Source organism: Cylas formicarius, unplaced genomic scaffold (assembly GCF_029955315.1).
Source record: "Cylas formicarius isolate icCylForm1 unplaced genomic scaffold, icCylForm1.1 PGA_scaffold_10__41_contigs__length_53128322, whole genome shotgun sequence".
In the NCBI taxonomy this organism is placed as follows: domain Eukaryota; kingdom Metazoa; phylum Arthropoda; class Insecta; order Coleoptera; family Brentidae; genus Cylas; species Cylas formicarius.
The window spans coordinates 24,591,531-24,603,855 of record NW_026844214.1 but is presented as its reverse complement, the minus strand read 5'-3'; the positions used below and the strand labels follow the sequence as shown (position 1 = coordinate 24,603,855).

General features: G+C 36.3%; 2 protein-coding genes across 3 annotated transcripts in view; one reads left to right on the top strand and one right to left on the bottom strand.

Annotated features, from left to right (window-relative positions):
* Nucleotides 1-12,325, top strand: part of LOC132696102 (uncharacterized) — an 80,536-nt gene that overhangs the window by 67,113 nt on the left and 1,098 nt on the right. For both annotated transcript variants that reach the window (XM_060660732.1, XM_060660725.1), the window contains exons 5-12: nucleotides 3,322-3,455; nucleotides 3,515-3,686; nucleotides 3,739-3,924; nucleotides 5,649-5,824; nucleotides 5,883-6,125; nucleotides 7,787-8,087; nucleotides 8,137-8,616; nucleotides 9,114-10,007. In XM_060660732.1, coding sequence (XP_060516715.1) covers nucleotides 3,322-3,455; nucleotides 3,515-3,686; nucleotides 3,739-3,924; nucleotides 5,649-5,824; nucleotides 5,883-6,125; nucleotides 7,787-8,087; nucleotides 8,137-8,616; nucleotides 9,114-10,007 — 2,586 coding nt within the window. The remainder of the gene's footprint in view (nucleotides 1-3,321; nucleotides 3,456-3,514; nucleotides 3,687-3,738; nucleotides 3,925-5,648; nucleotides 5,825-5,882; nucleotides 6,126-7,786; nucleotides 8,088-8,136; nucleotides 8,617-9,113; nucleotides 10,008-12,325) is intronic.
* The window catches only part of LOC132696167 (carbohydrate sulfotransferase 11-like), a 27,848-nt gene continuing 25,411 nt past the window's right edge, over nucleotides 9,889-12,325 (bottom strand). The window contains exon 7 of the mRNA XM_060660853.1: nucleotides 9,889-10,026. Coding sequence (XP_060516836.1) covers nucleotides 9,972-10,026 — 55 coding nt within the window. The 3' untranslated portion in view covers nucleotides 9,889-9,971. The remainder of the gene's footprint in view (nucleotides 10,027-12,325) is intronic.

The window sequence follows — 12,325 nt, the reverse complement described above, 5'->3', positions numbered from 1 at the left end:
TTATACTTCCCTTGGAAATCTTCTTCTTTAACTCAAATACATGTCCGCAACTTTCATCAAACTTTTATTGATTCTAAAATCAAGGCAAATTGCCGAACATTAAAATGATCTGCGTTAGCTGTCACTAATTGTCACTAATGGGTTGAACCATCTGTTCAACTTGGCCCCCACCCCGGAAGCCTTTATGAACACGGAAGTAAAAACATTTTTTTGTGGAAATGTATCATTTATATTCTCCGGGGCTTAGAGTAACCGATAGGTACATTAAAACTGATGTTTGTCTTAATTCTAAATATTTTTTTGAATATAAAAGCATAAAAATTTTCAAGTCGAAATATTTCGTTTCCATTTTACCCAGAAATTCTAATAAATTTAGAGTAATCAACATCCGTTAAATTAAAATTGCTTTTTCGTTTGGATTTTAAATGTTTTTTGAGTATAGAAATGCAACATTTTTGTGTGGGAATATAAACATTTATGTTTTTAAGAATTTTTGGTATTATGTGAACACTTGTATTACACCTTTACTAAATGTATTAATTATTAATTTATAAAAAAAACTTTCTCGCTTGTATTTTTTGTCCCTGTGTTTTTGTTAGTTTCAGTTTCAATGTAACTGATTTCGGTTATTTTAAAATTTGGAAAATAGAAATGATGCACTTACGCAGCAAAATGATTCTAAAAGGCAAAAATATTTTTTTGTACATAACTCATCTCTGCTAAACGAAATATTTCACTGTGAACGCATGCGGCGTAAACGGAAAGAATGAAGCAATATGTTTTATTAAGGATTCCTTTGTTATTTGAAATTCTCATATGACGTACTTCCGCAGTGCGAAGTGTTAATACGAATGAAACACTGTAACAGTGGCGTAATTAGAATTTATTATTCAAAATTCCATGTAATTAAAATAAGCGCAAAATGCTTAATGACTCTCTCGAAAAAGTCATTTTTTTACCTTCTTCTTCTCAAGAATTTATCGCTTTATGAACATTATTACAAAATTAACACATCAAACTTTTTATTAATTACTATTTTAATATTATGTAATATAATAATATTATTCTATATAGTTGGCATAATAGATTTAGTACAACAGGTTGTATGTAAAAGTTTTATGTTCTATATATTAGAATCTATTAAATGAAAAAAATTGATCAATATATGTTATTGTCAGTGTCAGTTTTAATTTAATAAATAATAAATTTTTCAAAGCTGGTATAATAATTTATACTCTCTTCTATAAAATACACCAATCCATTTAGCCATTTTAGACATTTCCGGGATATTACCGCACGGGTTTGGTGGCAATCGGATGTTTTCGGAGATTTTACCGCACAATTTGAATTTTAACGTATGTCAATTCTGACGTTAATGTCAGTGACTGTATTCGTGTTGTTTTGTAAAAATGTACCCAAAAACTAACGGTCGTAGAAAAAGTATAGTAACCATCACATGTGAACTTTTTAAGTCAATCGTTTATTAAACAGTTGCTCCCCTGCGCTTCCGCGTGCTAGATTAAATTCGTGGCTCAAATTCTCGTCGGTAAAATAGCAAACCTAGCGTGATGAAAGGCCACTTTACCACATGAGTTTCGAGGCGTCATTTGATTGAATATGTTAGTGTTGTTTTAAGAAAATATACCTAAAAACTAATGATCGTAGAAAATACCATATTATCCAACAAGTGCGGTAAACAGCATTTGACTCACAAGTTTATTTGACAAGAGCGGAGCGCAGCGAAGCGAGTGTTTGTTAAACGAGTGACTTAAAAAGTTTATCGAACGTGTGACATGACCGTCAGAATTGACAAACGTCAAAATTCAAGGCGTGGGAAATATCTCCGAAGAAAACATCCGATTGCTCCCAAACCCATGCGGTAAAATCTCGGAAATGTCCGAATTGGCTTGGATGCGTGGGAAACGAAACTGACGCGGTAAATCAGTGACTCAAAAGCCGTTTACCATACTTGTTGCATAATATACTATTTGAAATTACTTTCAAAGTTTGTCTCAGAATTTGTTTTTTCTCCTCAGATTTAAAATGCTGTCGTATAAGCGTCGTAATATTGTTTAAATATTTCTTTTGACCCCCTAACTCTAAAATACCGAATTATGCATTGATTAGACATGCGCAAAGTGAGATTTTAAGGTGTCAGCTTCATTAAACATTGTCAGCAGTCCCTTCGAGAGTTGCCGGTCTTTAGTCTCGGGGTTGCAAACCATCGGATTTTTTGGGAGATATTTACTACATGATGGTATTTTGAAGTGAATTCTGATGGTACATCGCACATCACTTGATGAATTTATTCTATTCCTGCTGTTTTGCTAAAATATATTCAAGAACTGGTAGAGGAAAAGTACAACACGTCAATAAACTTCTTCAGGCACTCCTTATTAAACGCTCCGCTCGTGCCTAAACTTCTTGTATAATAAACTAAACTGAATGGTAGATGAAGTTGGACACTATAGTAGTTGTCTAATTTTGAGTAATATAACTTGGACATTTTTTTGCCGATAATGTATTATCAGCCCGCGGTATAAAAAAATCTGGTATTGCGGAACATGTATGGACGAGACAACATAGCATCGAAGGGCGTTTTAGTTTCAATAGTCTTTAAGGACAGGGTATTCGTCCGTAATTGCCAAACCAAATGGTTTGATAAAACTTATTTGGTAGACGAGGTTAAGAAAAAATCAGGTAATATACTTCTGAGATTACCACCTTCACTGTTGTTAATTGAATTCTATGGAAATGATATGGGCCGAATTAGAAAACAAAGTAAGACGCAATAATATAAACTCAAAAATGTCCGCCCATGTATTTCATGTAATTAATACTCATTGTGCATTAATGCCAGAGAGCAGTTGTACTTGAAGTTGAATATAATTATAAAAGAACTTTGGCAAATATCCTTGGATCATAGTGATAGCACAGATTCAATTTAGTCTGACGACAAATTTTATTTAATATGTATTTATTATTTCTATAATTACTATTATACAATACGAAATACGGCAGAATATATTCATATATTTTGTGTTTCAATTTCCTTACTGCTTGATGTTGAAGCATCCAGTTTTGTAACTCGTACGTAAAAAAGTGTTTCTGAAATAGTTTTTACAAAACTTCTGGATTCATCCAGCGTCGGTTTTTGCTGAGTCGAACCTGCTGACGTTTCGCCAATCTGTCAGCAAGTTCGACTCAGCAAAAACGGATGCAGGAGGAACCCAGAAGTTTTGTAAAAAGTATTACAGTAGCCTGTGGAAGTTTCTTTGGAAAATTAAAGTGTTCTCGCTAATGCATTCTAGAACGTTTCAGATGTTAATACTCCAGTCTGTGGGGTGTCAGGAGCGAAATTTCTTACCGAAAACGGATGGTTGGATCTCAGAAACTCTATGGACTGTGACATACCTTTCAAGTTATTCCGCGATGAAGGTCGCACCTTCCTTCAGGTAAACTTTTCCTGCACTCACGAGCCTCGAATCATCTCCTAAGTAAACAATTTGTGCAGTGGGTCGGAGAACCCGAACTACGAAGTAAGATGTCTGGGAGGATGGTCCTAGTACAGTTGATGTGCAAAGAATTAGCGGATCCAACCGCTTCGGTCACCACTTCATACAAAGACATTTTCGAGCCGTGTGTTGCGTTCAGAGTGGTTGGGACTCCTTTCAGATCTCAAAGTAGTAAGTAGAGTGCCGCGAATATTCGAACCTCGACGCGACCTTTGTCTTTTAGATGTTACAGAAGTGGCATTTTCGCTAGAAGTTCCGACGCAGGCCAAAACATCGGGCGCGGGCAGTCTAAGCATTAACGAATACGTGACGATAGGAATTTGTTCGGTACTCTTGGGACTGATCTACGTGGCTTCTGTATTTCTCTATTTGTATCTCAGGAAGCGAAACGGCAAATCGCGAATTAGAGGTAAACAATCAAAAGCAGCACCTGAAGTGTCAAATTTTTATTACTATTGTGGTATTGTTCACTCCTCACAAAAGTATACTCTTGAAAGAGAATCAAGTCCTGGAAGATGGCCTAAACTCTCTCCAAAAGTTTTTTATTTACCGTGGTGATGATTCTATTAAAATAGGTATTAGTTTCATAAGGTTGAAAAATTAATAATTTTCAGTGATTTAAGTTCTGTTATTTGGGAATAAGAACTAGTATCTTTTTGCTTACTGTAATATTAATTAATCCTCTGGATCCTCCTGCGTCGGTTGTTTATAAATCAAAGTTGGTGACTTTTCGCCAACCATTCTGTTGGCTTCTTCAGAGCTTATCTGAAACTGTTTCAGAAGTTTCTGAAAAAAACAAAATGTTGATTTGCTGGAAAAGCAAGTCTATGGGGTGAGGTTTTGTTTTGTCAGAGACAAGTTTAAGGAACCATTCTGACTATTACTTCGGGCTTTCAAATGACATTCAGGTACTTCATCTTAATCTAAATTCCCATACAAAAGATTTGCTTTTACTAGGGAGAAGTGCAGTAGTTTAAGTTAAAGCTGGCAAAATATTCTCAGTACAAGCTGACTCCTCATGTTCTGCCTATCCTTGCATAGTGATAATAGTGACATAATAGGTGAACACTTTTTAAACAAAAATCATTCGAATAAAAATCCTATACTTTTTGGTATATTTAGCAATCTGAAAAATTGATTAAGATCTACAAAAAAAGTTTATCACCAAAGTTTATTGTAAGCTTCTTTCATGTAAACATGGTGTTTATTTTTTTTAAAATAAAACACCCTATACATATATGGAGAGTTTAAAAAAGAGTCAACATATAAGGGAATCATTCGTTAAATCCTTTTATGAAAAAAGTTCCCATAAATGTAGTCTCGGAAATGCATAATTTTTTTTATAGATCTTCTCACGGACTTGATTTTACTCTAACTAAATAAAAATTTGAAAGTAGCATTACAACTTTTTCATCATTTGAGTTTGATTATTTCTAATATCGTACTTCGTTTACAAGATCAAAATTATTTTTTTTAAATTTAATTTTATTGCATTTATCATAAAAATATTTTTCAGCATTCCTATAGTTACGAACAATTCTACTAAAAATAATTTAATATTTATTATATAAAAAAATTTCAAAAATAAAACTATTGAAAGGGCGTGGATGCAGGATTCCAATCTTTTCTTCATGGACTGGAGAACTCTGTAAACAATACCAGGGTCGTTTCTAATTCAGTTATAGTTCAGCAACAGAAGTAACGTAAACCAAGGGCTTTAGATGACCCCACATTGTTAAGCTTATCTTGCACTGTCGGAATGTGTATCAATATATAAGATGTAGTATTTAAAATGAGAAAGCTTGTACCTGGCCTGAAGAAACGAAATATCCTGTAATTAACTTAATTTTAGTTTAGATTTTATCAGTTCTCAGATCACAAAGTGAGTCATTTTACATTGACCAGGCTGTACAGAGCATTTGCCTCTAGATTTAGACAGCTGTCTGTGGAGAAAGTCAGCGTCAAAGAGTCCAAATCTGGGGTATCACTGTCCCACATAATTCTAAAAATATGTTCTCTAATTATCACTTGAAGCGTCTCATTCTTTATAATTCTTTCACCTGTCTTTCGTTTGTTTCACGATTCTTGCGCCAAGTGTGAAAATATTATCCTTTCTTCCTTTTACTGGTGCAGATTCTGATTGCGAAAGCCAAAACCAAGAAGACGAAGGTATTATAAAAAACAATCCCCTCCTGGGCATCACGCATTTTGTTGGCTCCGGGGAGAACAATTCTTACAGTGAAAGTAGCAGCTCAGAAAACGAAATAGATAGAAACTCATTGAATCATTACGATGACACTCGAAGAACAGTAACTATCAAACATATCCTATTGAAGATAGGTATTTAATTATCAATTTTGTTATCAGAAAATCGCGGCGGTGGTACATTCCCAAATTAAGAGAACCCAATATAACTTACCAAACAGACTGCAAACGACTTTGGACAGTCCATATCAAGATTCCTCCAGTATCGAACGACTTCCTCAGGAAGACGTGTCGATAGTGGAGACCTTGGAGGCGAGAGACGAGGCGGATTTAAAGTTCCTAGCCGGTAATGTCAGGAAGAAGCTGTATTTTAACCCGGCTTATTTCGAACCTCATCTTTTGATGGTAAGTCTATCCTTCATCGCTATCCAATTCTTAATCAATATTTTTTGCACGTTAAATAGCTCTTAACTGCTGCCAAGTATATGTCGCCAAATGTAAAATTTACCATCCCAACGTGGCCAAAGATCTCTATTGGTTCTGAATAATCCTAATAGATAGAGCAGCTAGAGTTGTAAAAAGATCGAAAATGACTTCAACTTAAGATCTTCAGAAGATATAAGGGAAGTCCTCTTTATAAGCAAAGTTCTTCTAGATAGCGGCCCCTAAAATAAAGTGGCATATTATTATGGAATTTTTCCTGTAGTCTAAATTTCCTTTAGATAGCTTAAACCAATTAGAAAATAGTTTAAACAATATGTTTTCTGGGACCTCCTTACAGAGCGCGATTTTAATATTTTTGAAACACCCTGTACATCATAATTTGTGCGTTTTAGAATTTTTGCAATTTAAATTTCAAGTTCAAATCTTTCTAAGTAAAAAAGCCTATTCAAATTAGCTTTCACTCCTTCGAAAAATTAACACTTTACGGAACTATAACGGGTGTCTTCACTCTCCAAGCTACCGTCTTACCGGTGCTACCATCTGTGTCTGTCCAGTTTCGTATGTTTTTCAACCAATATTTCTTTTTTCTACTTATACCCCTTCTTCCTTCAATCTTCCATTCCATTGTTAGTTGTAGCTGGTAATATTCTATCTGTTGTACTGAGCGAGATACGTTGTTTTTCCGATTCTTGTCCAGTTTGTTATCTGCGCGAGGGTATTTATTTTAGCTAGTATTTCTACCACGGCCGTTCTAGTAGTTCGGCTTATGTGCACCATTCGTCCGTAATCCCACATTTCAAACGCTTCCGGCCTCTTGAGATCCTCACGCTTTAGAGTCCAAGTTTCATTTTCATTAGCAGTCTTACTCCGATTGACAGACCCGGGTTACAAAGCACGCGATGCATCTTCAGGAAATCCGGAAATTATTGATTTCAGGTAACATATGTATGTATACCTCTCTACATTTTACATACACACAATACATACAATATTTACTTGTTGTTGCTATGGGGCCGACTGAATACCAAGGTCTTTGAGGTATTGATGTCCAATCCTATTCTAGCACACTGTGTTTCGTTAATATATCCACCAACGTTTGCAGCTGTTCTTTCAATTGACCGCATATATTTTGCTTTTTCGGTGTACTGCTCTATAATTTATTTATCTGTTATTCGGATGCATCCCTTGTGGATGGATGGGTGTTGTATGTAATCAAAAACCTTCTTGTAATCCACAAAACGGACTCACTTCAAGGATCTTTGAACTATTAATGTTAGATAAAAAGTGGCTTTTCCTGTTCCTGTACCTCTTCTGAACCCGTACTGAGATAGGTTGAAATTTTCTCTTGTATTCATCGAAACCTTTGCAGCATATCTATGATCCTGCACGGTCTCGCTTTGTTTTTTTTTAGGCAGAGGTGTGCATGTGGAGGTTAACAAGTCTTTAGTATATGCCCGCTTTGGTAGATTCAGAGTGTCTAAAAATGAAAAATTCTCAACATATCAAAAATTTAAAAATCCAAGATAGCTAAAGCTCTCCTGTTTGTGTAAAAGAAGTAGCCTTGAATAACGAACGCTGCAAAACATTCTTCGATATGAGTTGTAATTGGAGTAAGTTTATAGGCTCCACCGCCTGCGGCGATAGAGTTTCTCGAAAAAATACGTGAGGTCATCGCTGTGGCCAAACAAAAGATGGCTTCGAAGCGTTTCACGCCTACTTTACTGAATATACCGGAAGAGGAAACGAACTACACTATTGACCCGTCTATCGATTTCTCGAGACCTTCGAGCCGACGTGGAAGCGGAGTGAGTTTCAAGCAGAGAAACAGCAGGCGCGAACCCTGTTCCGGATGTCCGGGGTGCGAGCCCAAAAAGATGGGCACCATCAGCGAGCAAACGACGTCACTAAATACTTGTCAGAGTTGTAAGTTGTCGCCACTGCTTTGACAGTGACTCTAACTCGGTTGTTCTAGGTTCTGATAGCAAGCAGAGCAGTATAAGAAAATGGCTAGAGGATATTCCGGTGCTGCGATTGGACGAAAATGCCGCTCCAATGCTTTCAAAATCCGCTAGAAGTCCAAAGAGCATTCGAACTCCGGCGAAATCGCCAAGCAACAATAAAGCGGTTGAAACCCCGACCAGCTCATGTTGCATAGAGCATCTCTGCATTCTTGATAGGAATAAGGTTTGTAAAAAAGCGACATCTGCAATAGCAGACGTCGAGTGCCGCGACAAGAATAAGAGAAAAGCACCTCTACCACCACCTGATATGATTCAGGAGGCAATAGAACTTGAGAATCATGAGAACAGAGTACAGACTCTAACGAAGGAACAAATGAAGGCGGTGATAAATGAGCTCACTGTGCATAAGAATCTTTTGATGTCCGCGAATGGAGTCTTTACGGCAGACGTTGAGTACGAGGCCGACAGTTTGGAACGGATCGTCGGTAAAGGTAAATTCAATTTTCAATACAGTTTGCGCAGTTTCGTGGTAAACCGTTATCACTGATAGAATCTTTCGACTCATGGTGAGGAAAGATAACATACGAGCGTATCAGTGTCCCCGTTGGTCACTACCACAGAATATTATCTCTTTCTCTATTACAACAGTCAACTTAGCTGCGTACTAGCTATGCACATAACCTTCTCGATCAAAGGCTCGACGAATAATTTCATAGGCCTGCCGAAATATATTTGGAAAGTCAAGAATTTCGCTGACATGGAAATCTAAATTATTGATCACAGTCTATACAAAACTAATCCAGACGATCATCTACAGGGTCTAAAGTAGGAGTGCATAACGGTAATATTAAGTCAGATTAAAATTATATTCTTCATAAGTGTACACTGCAACTTAGAGAATCATGTTGAAGATCAAAAAATTGATAATATTCTAATGTAATTAAAAATTAAAAGCTTCCCAACTTAATTTTGATATCTACACTTTTAGGGCACCATCTTTCGTTAGAACATACGGACCACTCGCCGTCTCAAACAAGTCCCAGTTTAAGCACATCTCTGCCGGTAGACGAAGAAATCACCATGCGCAACGCTATCTACAATAAAAACACTGGTAATATGACCATATCGAAGATCAATCAAGACGAGATCGACCGAGCCGACCGCAGCTACCACCTGGTGGTAATGAAAACATCCGAGAGTGAGTCCAAGTTACCAGAATGCTTAAGAAAATGCAATGGGTACAGCTTGGTCAGCGAGGTATACGTAAACAACGGATACAACTGGAACGGAAGCAGTCCGTCATCACCATCGGAATCGAACTGTTCCACGCTTGAACGAAGGACCTTGAAGGTTAGATACGAAGGAGGCGCAGAAAAACCGGGAAAGCTTCTGATAGAAGTCGACGACTGTTTGGACAACTACATCCCGATGCACGAAAGCGATGAATTCGAACCGGACACCTTGGACAGACCGAAGGCGAATCTTCACAAGCATCAACAAAACGGAACAAGAAAAGTGGACGACACCCAAAGTCTACCATCCATTGACTTGTCCACTGACCACATCCTGCTACGGACAACTGGTAGCTTCAAGGGAGATTCTGAACGCGAAGGCGTCGTGGTATCCGAACCAGGCAACTTTCGTCGTGTATTCGGCAGTCTACGGGAACTTTACGAGGAAAGGAGAAAAGCCCAGAGCTTCGATTCGTTATTAGCAACTGATAGCTGTGACGGGAGATTGCTTACCTTAGAAGAGAGGCACTCCAGAAGGCAAAGGAACTTGGGCGTGGTTAACGGCTTGGTGGTGCAACCTGACGTCATTCCTCCTCCGCCGAGGCACGAGCAAGTCATATACGATTATCCAAAACCGGTGAGACATAGGGGTGAGTGGCGTTATAACATCTAAAAAAGTGTCATGAAAATTGTGTGCATATATACTGCTCTACTTCTTGAAACAATTTATCACGAATATGAAAGGGCGTCCGAAATTATGGTTCCAGATTCTAATACTGCTCACCATTTTCTTGCATCTATTAAACCTAAATTGTTTCAATCAGATAACAACCATGACAGTTTCTATTATAGAGCTTTGAAGCCGATCAACTTTGAGTATTTTTAGAGAGATCCTAATCAAGTTCATTTCCAAATTGTTATACGTAAAAAGTATGGATGAAAAAATCAGATCAATTTTAAAGTTCTTTGATAAACACTCTCCTGTAAAATTATTTAAGAATAATAATAACGATAGTTACTGAGGGAGAGATTACGAAAACGTTACAAAGGTATAAGGAAACCAAACTTTAATAGCATTATAGGTAACTATACAACAGCTGCCAGTGCAGGGAAAAAATTAACAATTGTACTGTCATGGAAAATTGGAAAAAAGTTGTGGCGAAAAATAAAAGACCCAACATTCGACCAAATCGGTTGAACATAATCATCATCGTGATAAAAACTTAGTCAATTTCTATGCAAACCATCAATTGATCGGTATAGATCGTTATGAACTTGAAATAATTATCTTCAACGCATTAAAACAAAAGCTCTTTAGCTTTAACTTTATTATAGTCGTGCTGTCCAATGATTGTTTCGTACATTGTTCACATAATCAATGAATATCTCCTCAACTCTTATTTTCTGACATTATCAAAGCAGGTTATTGTTTTGGTGAGTTAGTTAGTTTTGTCTGAAGTCACTATGATTTTAACCAATTGGAATCCATTAGTATACTGTCAACAGTATCAAAGATTCTTGAAAGACCAATGAACGAACAAATCGAGAGGTTCTAGTGTGTATAATATTTTACCACCTAATCAATTCGGTTGCAGAAAAGGTTATAGTTGTGAAACAGCACTTTCCCATGTTATTGATAATATACTCAGAGCGTCTGATGAAAATGAATCAACCATACTGATGTTATTATATTTTGCCACCTACCTTTAACTACACAATACTTGCTTTAATATTTATATAATGTTGGTTTTAGCGAAAGCGCTTGCAATATGGTATGGTTATGGTATTGTCTGATCGTACACAGTGTAAAATCTTAAATAACGAATATTCTGCATCATTAAACTTGCACGCGGGGGTCCTGTTTTATATATCGTATATACACTTAGCTTCTCCAGATCTCTTCATAATTCATAAGCATTGTCGTAGTATTTACAAATAATTACTTGAATCTGTTCATCTCTTAAAACTTAATCCATTTAAATCTTAAATTATTTTCATAAATGGCGTGAGTTAAAAACCACATTCATATAAACCTATATGATAATTTTGTTTGGCGCTCGAAATATAGTAAAAGTTTGTGATTAATTTTTGATTCTTGAACTACTCTTTCATTTTCTTGAAGACATATCTGGCGTTGGTGATTATTGCGCATAAGTATTTATACTAATGAATCCGCTGTATCTCTTGACTCCCAACCTTTCGTTCAGCTGTAATATATTTTGTTTTCCTATGTTCAGTAATGAATATGATTCATTACTCCTCTGCCATTATAAAGCTATCATCCGCTCATCAGATATTACTGATGAGGATTCGATTGATGTTCACATCGATGTTCTTACCTCACTTGTCGACATCACCTGTTTTCTGTTAGAGTACCAACACATTTGTTAAAAATGGGTAATAAATGATTAGTTAGTATTTTGATTATTCCAATATGACGCAGCATGGCAAATGTTTTTCTGTAGTCAATGAATCCTGCTATCCACATTTCTGCTAACATTTGTAAATTATAGTTTTAACACGCAAAATAGCGCATCCGGGGTCGCCAAACCTTTTCTAAAGCCTAACTGGATATTTGTAGGTCAATATTTTTTGAAAGTGTGACAATAATTAAGTAATTAATTAGTTTAGTATATCCCAAGTTACTTTGATTGTCTTTAAAATATTGTTGGAATGATGAAATCACATTCAGTACTTGGTTACAGAAGTGTCACGAAACAACAATACATTTTAGAAATCTACTTTTACTAGTCCCACTTCTACTTCGTCAATCATCCTGTTGATTTCTTCAGAACCTAAGAAACTAGTTTGCATTTTACCCTGTACCTGCTATTTTGATATTTCAATGGATCCTCGGATTTTTCTTTGGTAGAAAAATTGATTACGCGAAAGAATTTTAGTTTTGTCGAATAAGATTTTGTTTGGCAACTGCTGATGAGTTTATTTGTCGTATTCTTAAACCTCATTC